At 40.0% G+C, this 5,895-nt stretch overlaps 1 protein-coding gene across 1 annotated transcript; it reads left to right on the top strand.

Annotated features, from left to right (window-relative positions):
• Positions 1 to 905: 905 nt before the first annotated feature.
• On the top strand, positions 906 to 3,974 carry vgll3 (vestigial-like family member 3). Its single transcript, XM_006802371.3, has 4 exons — positions 906 to 1,350; positions 2,224 to 2,578; positions 2,726 to 3,265; positions 3,385 to 3,974. Exons 1-4 carry the CDS (start codon positions 1,246 to 1,248, stop codon positions 3,417 to 3,419), a joined length of 1,035 nt encoding a protein of 344 aa, XP_006802434.2. The 5' UTR covers positions 906 to 1,245; the 3' UTR covers positions 3,420 to 3,974.
• Positions 3,975 to 5,895: the final 1,921 nt, after the last annotated feature.

The following is a 5,895-nucleotide window of genomic DNA, read 5'->3' as shown; positions in this document are numbered from 1 at the left end:
TAACCATGATGGCAAAATGTCTTTAGCTGGCTGCTTCACTATGGGACAAACTGATAACCATGTGATGTTATTATCCTTGTCAATAGATGGCAGCAAACAGCTCAGATCTCCCAATCAAAGCGCTGAGGGGGGAACGATGATTAACAGGCAATGTTTGTAATGAAAAGCGAGGCCCTACTGAGTTTTAGTTGCCACGATTTTTTAAAAAATATTTTGCTGCTGTTTTGAGATCCTGAGGTCTTCATCTCGATGCTAAAAAAAACGTTCATTACTTATCCTTCAGATTATTTTAGTCATTGTAACGCACCAGCCGTTGAGAGGCACCTGTTGCTCACAGACGACCTACAGACGAGGCTGTTTGACCACAAAAAGGGTCTCGTACATTTTTTTAAATTAAAGTCCTGTCATAGCAAATTTCAAAGCAGCCTTTCCTATAATGACTAACCTGACAGTGTTAATTTTATATTAGGAGTTTTAAATGAGCCTGCTGCAGTATTTTTTAGACTAATCTGACTGTGATTCAATTACTACAATTATTAATGGTTAACAATGTTTGACACTGTGGAGAATATTTTGATAGACCCGTACTTAGAAAATAAAGACATTTGTAATCAGACCAATGAAAACGGCTGAAAATAAGAAATGACACGTAATAAATTAAACTTCTTTGTCGATAATGTTGATTTGTAGTCTCTCTCTAATCTAATCTTTGTTCAGATATTAATAGTGGCATGCCACACAAGCGCTCAGTGTTAAACTTTACTGTAGGGAAACCTCGACAAACCCTCAGACTTTCGGCAATAATACTACATTACTAAACTCTGCGCCATAGAGGCCCTTCCCCGGTGGGCGTGCGTAACGGCCCCAGCCCTCTCTAAATATATAACTCCCCTCCAAAACAGAAAGAGGGGAAAAACAAGAGAAGATGATGCTTGTCCAATCAAGAACTATCTGAAAACTTGTCAGGGGATAGGTTTTTTTTTCCCGGATACTGTGTGCGTCTCATACCGTTTTGAACTATTTTGTGGCCCCGGGTGGTGCTGGTGGAGCGCGCAACGGGAGGCGCATTGTTTCTATGCAAACTGGGCGACATGGCTATTGTATGCGTTTGGGCATATATGGAGACACTGATGGCTCAGAAGACACAGCCCGTCTGAAGTTTCAAGGAGAGTACCCCTCGGCTGTGTTTCGCCAGTTTCTCTCCTTCGGCTTCCCTCTTCTCCTTATCCGTTTCGCTCCGTCGCGATGAGTTGCCTGGATGTGATGTACCACCAAAGCTATGGAGCGCACTACCTCCCAGCAGCGGCGTACAAGGCAACTTACTATAACCACCATCACCAACAACAACAGGTGAGGCATTCATCGCAAAACTTTTGAAGGCACTAAGAGGGGCAGACACCGAGATCTCAGCTCGAGGCTTTCCTTTTTGCTTGAAAATAAGCTTATTTTTTTCCATTTGAGGGCTCGTGTGCCCTACAGGGGGACGCGTGACATTTCTATTTTCACAAGTTAATCGATAATCGAAATTAGCATTCAATTTACAAGCAAAATATTTATAAAACTAAATGTATAATAATTAAGTACCTGGCAGAAGACAAAAAAACTAACTAAAACTGAGTTTGGAATTAAAATATTATAGCAGAAAAAAGTTGTTAAATATCATCAACGGAGGAAAGTTTTAAGATGATTTATAAAATGTCCTTGGTGAACAATCGATTTCAATTTGTTTCTGTTCCAAAGTCTTTATCCTTCAATTGTTTTAATAACTTTTACCTTAAATTTCCTTTTTGTGTGATTAAATTCCAGTCTGGGGATTGGTATTCAACACAGGTCAGGCGTAATGACACGGAACTATTAATCCTGCGGTCAAACGGTGATGTAATGACAGTCAGTCAGTCACTGAGGAATGTGGATCAGGCACACTGAGCTTTACAAATAGTTTGAATGCAAAATGGAGGCTAAAAGAATCTTAGTTTCACACGATTCCCAATCTTCCACATCAAACAATTAGTGGTACAGTGTGACTCCATGTCATTTATTTATGACATTTAGAACTCTGTGTAACTGTTAGCACCACCAACATGTGAGAAATTATTGTCTTCTGTATTATATCTATTCAAAACCAACACAAAGATGGTCATTATTTTAAAATTTAAATTCTAATAAACTTGAGCTACTGTTCTTTTAAACTTTCATTTAATCTCTATTTGTATCTCATTCCAGAGAAAGCTGAGTGTTTACAGTAAGATGCAGGAGTGTATGGACCAACACCAAGGAGGGGGAAGAGGGATACTGCCCAGAGAAGAGGTCCTACAGCAGGGTCCTGCAGGTGCAGCAGGTGCTGAATCAGGCAGCAGATCTTCATCTGATTCCGAGTTAAAGGATGGTACTCAGCCAGCAGAGACGGAGTACTTGAGTTCTCGGTGTGTATTGTTTACCTACTTCCAAGGAAACATTGGTGATGTGGTAGATGAGCACTTCTCTCGTGCTCTCAGTCAGTCCAGCACCTTCAGTGGCGATACCAAGCCCATTAGAGTGACTCAGCCTTTGGCTTCAACCACCGCTGGCCTATGGAAAGGTGAGTAGGCAACACTTGCCTATGTAGTTGGTGCACTGACCTGGTTTAACGATCTAAATAGTTACAAAACCCCTAAAAATTAAATTTAAAAATTGTGAAAAATAGCTTGTGTCAGTCTTTTAAGTCTTTGTGATGTGATTGTTTCAGATGGTGGCTCTCTCCCTGAAGGTCAGGGAAGCTCAGCTTGGAACAACACTTATCCATCTCAGAGCAGCTCCTGTATCCCCGCTGTTTCTGTTTCAGTCCACCCAGGCTTTTCCTCCAGCCCTGTTTCATTCAACCACCAGGATGGAGCTCTGTGGGCCGGCCACATGCTTTCCCAGGCCAGCCTCTCACCTGCAGCTACCCTTCCTGATAGCTGGACCTACAGCCTGAACCACCAGAGCACAAGTGGTTACCCAAATGTTCATGACGTCTACCATTCCCACCCCCACATCCACACTCGGCACCATCACCCCATGCTTCATACATACCCAGCTCACAGCACGCCATTGGATCCCAGATTCAATTCACTCGTGCTGCCTGGTGTTAGGAGCCAAAGTCAGACATCCACCAACACAGGGGGTTCCCCACACGGCAAAGGGGTGAAGGCAGAGATCGAGCCCAGCAGCAACAACAATGTCACGGCTACCTCTGCCACTTGGACTCCTTCTGGTCTCCATGGATCTTTAGAGGCATATGACACAGGTAGATATAACGGCTCAGTAACTCTGACAAGCCTTGGTCAAAGTTCACATGTATTTTCACTGCACCATTAAATCTTAAACTCACAATAACATTTTAACCCTGTTTGTTTCTCTTTGCAGCTCTTGATCAAACCAAAGCAAAGACATCAGTTTGATTCTAACTGATGGACTGGCAAAAAGCTCAACTCATGCCAAAAAGGACTTACTATGTGGCTTATCAATGTATGGCTGCAACACCAGCACTGTAATTCAAAATGTAGCTATAGAATGCTAACTGTAGCTTAATCTACGAGTCCTGCACTGTCCAAACAATTACTGATATGAACTCAGGATTGGACTTAAATGACAGTGATCAGTATGCTTTGGCTGCACGTCAAGGCCCTCGAAGAACAATAATAAAAAAAAAGACTACTAGCTTTAAGAATGGAAGGTCTCTTCTCTGTCAGCACAAAACACCAATTTACTTTCCATGTGATGCGTGACTAAGTGGTTCTGTTTCAAGAGCTTGATTTTGACCCCCATTTTGTTTTGTACAGTAAAATGTTTGATGATGACTATAAATTGCTTATGTGTCTGTGTTCATTTAAGCCATGCTATATTGTCATTTGCTGGATGACCTCTGCTAAAACTGTTGTTTGGAAGCTGCCTTTCAATTTTGCCTTTCGGGGAATTTGTAGTGTAAATATTGATACTGTATGTTTAAGGAATAAATTCAACAACTGAAAAGCAAAACCTTTGCAGGTGCTTTGTTTTCTCTGACAGAAACGTGCAAATATGTAGAAATCAAGACCACGATGCACTAATCCAAAGCAAAGTTTAGAAAAAGGATCAGTTTATTTTAGGCGGCACTTTGAAATAAATTGCTGTTCCCATTATGTGTTAGTTTGTTGTTTCCAAATGTAGGAAACGTCTTTGAGAATAAAGAAAAGCATCCATGTTGATTTGATGCTGGCATTTTCTCTATTTTTAAAAGGACTGGTACATATACAGCATCTTTCAAATCAAAGCATAGTCCACTACAAGTCTCATTCACTCAATCACACAAACATTCATACAGCTTTTACAGATGTTTGACTGTTTTCTAACATTTACAAACACATACAGATAGATGCATCAAGGACAACCCTTGGTCACTAATTCAGTATGCAGACTGGAAGAGCCTAGCCTATTCCCCAACCTTCCAATTGATAGACAAGCCACTCTACCCCCTGAGCCACAGAAGCCTTGTATTTTAACAGTACATCTCATGTACAAGACCTTCTTTCACATATGTCATAAAGGTAGAATAACTTTTTAAAAGAGAAATGACTTCAATAACTATTGAAGTCAATAAAAAATTTAATAAAACAGAAGTTTATCATGTTAATATACTGACTCAGTATCTTTAAAGATAAGACTTACTCAAGTAGAAGCTGCACATATATACTATAAAATTCAAACACAACAACATAAGAAAGGAAAAAACTTGAGCGCTTCAGCTGTGAGCATATATGTTATGTTATTCAGCCAACAGGATCTGTGCTGCAGTACCAAGGGAAGTGGTTTACATTCCACAGACCGTTATTGTTTGATACCACGAAATGTCTGTTGTCTGTTTCCACACAAACGCACATTTAAAAACAGACACCGCCAGACTGACAAATACACACCGAGGAATGCATTTCCGTCTGGACAGGAAGTTTGTCGGACGGGGGCAGGCACACACACAGAAATTCTGACCTTACGTACCACAGTTAAGTTTGATATGTTTATATCAGATTCATCAATCACTTGAATGGAAGTCTTGGTTGATTTAAGCTTGTAGAATGAACTGACTGACCAAATGCAGACATGTTTATAATATGACTAAAATCTAATTTTTACAATCAAGAACTGATTACACAAATAGTGTGTGTATGTTTATGTGTGTGAGGGTACTTGTATTACACATGATGTGACAGAACAAATATATTCACATGTGTCACATTGTAGGGTCAGATCCTATATTCCCCTAATGCATATGCTTCATTTTTAAAGTAAAGGCTTGGTTTAAAGGTTGAGCTCATAGGAAATAATCGCAAGTCAATGTAATGTCCTCTGAACTAATAGAAACACACTTGTCTGTGTGTGTGTGTGTGTGCGTGTGTGTGTGTGTGTGTGTGTGTGTGTGTGGTGAGTGGTCTGACCAGGTGGTATGATCAGCAGTACCAGCCCACTAACATTCCTGCTCCGCTCCCACGTATCTCACTCTCCATCTCGACTAAACAGCAGGACTTTAAATCTGGAGCACAGCAGCTGCATTTCCATCCAAACTATCAACAAATCATGATGCATAGAAAAGAAAAGCCCAACAGAGAAACACTTATTTAATCAGAACTAAATGTTTGTTTCACTATCATTTCATTCACTTGTCTGTTTACGTTAGCTGGTCTATGGTTTATTGAAAGACGTAACACACGAGTTCCTGCAACCTGAACAAAATGTAAATGAGGCAAAATAAATTGTAACTTTGTATTATTTTTATCTTTGTTTCGTGTTGTGTTGTTTTTCTTTTTGTTTGTTTTTTACAGATAGGCCTTTAGAAAGCTAACACTTTTACTTTATATACTTTATTTTTAAGTAGTTTATATTTTATTTATATGGCACCAGTTC

Source organism: Neolamprologus brichardi, chromosome 16 (genome assembly GCF_056152115.1).
Source record: "Neolamprologus brichardi isolate AB-2024 chromosome 16, ASM5615211v1, whole genome shotgun sequence".
Classification (NCBI taxonomy): Eukaryota; Metazoa; Chordata; class Actinopteri; order Cichliformes; family Cichlidae; genus Neolamprologus; species Neolamprologus brichardi.
The sequence above is the reverse complement of the archived record's forward strand: the minus strand, read 5'-3'. Positions and strand labels throughout refer to the sequence as shown.

Bases quoted from the DNA above. Each gene is read 5' to 3' on its own strand.
- vgll3 (XM_006802371.3), top strand. From the start codon at position 1,246: ATGAGTTGCCTGGATGTGATGTACCACCAAAGCTATGGAGCGCACTAC. The intron at 1,351-2,223 runs GTGAGGCATTCA...ATCTCATTCCAG, and splicing joins ACCATCACCAACAACAACAG to AGAAAGCTGAGTGTTTACAG. The intron at 3,266-3,384 runs GTAGATATAACG...TTCTCTTTGCAG, and splicing joins TTTAGAGGCATATGACACAG to CTCTTGATCAAACCAAAGCA.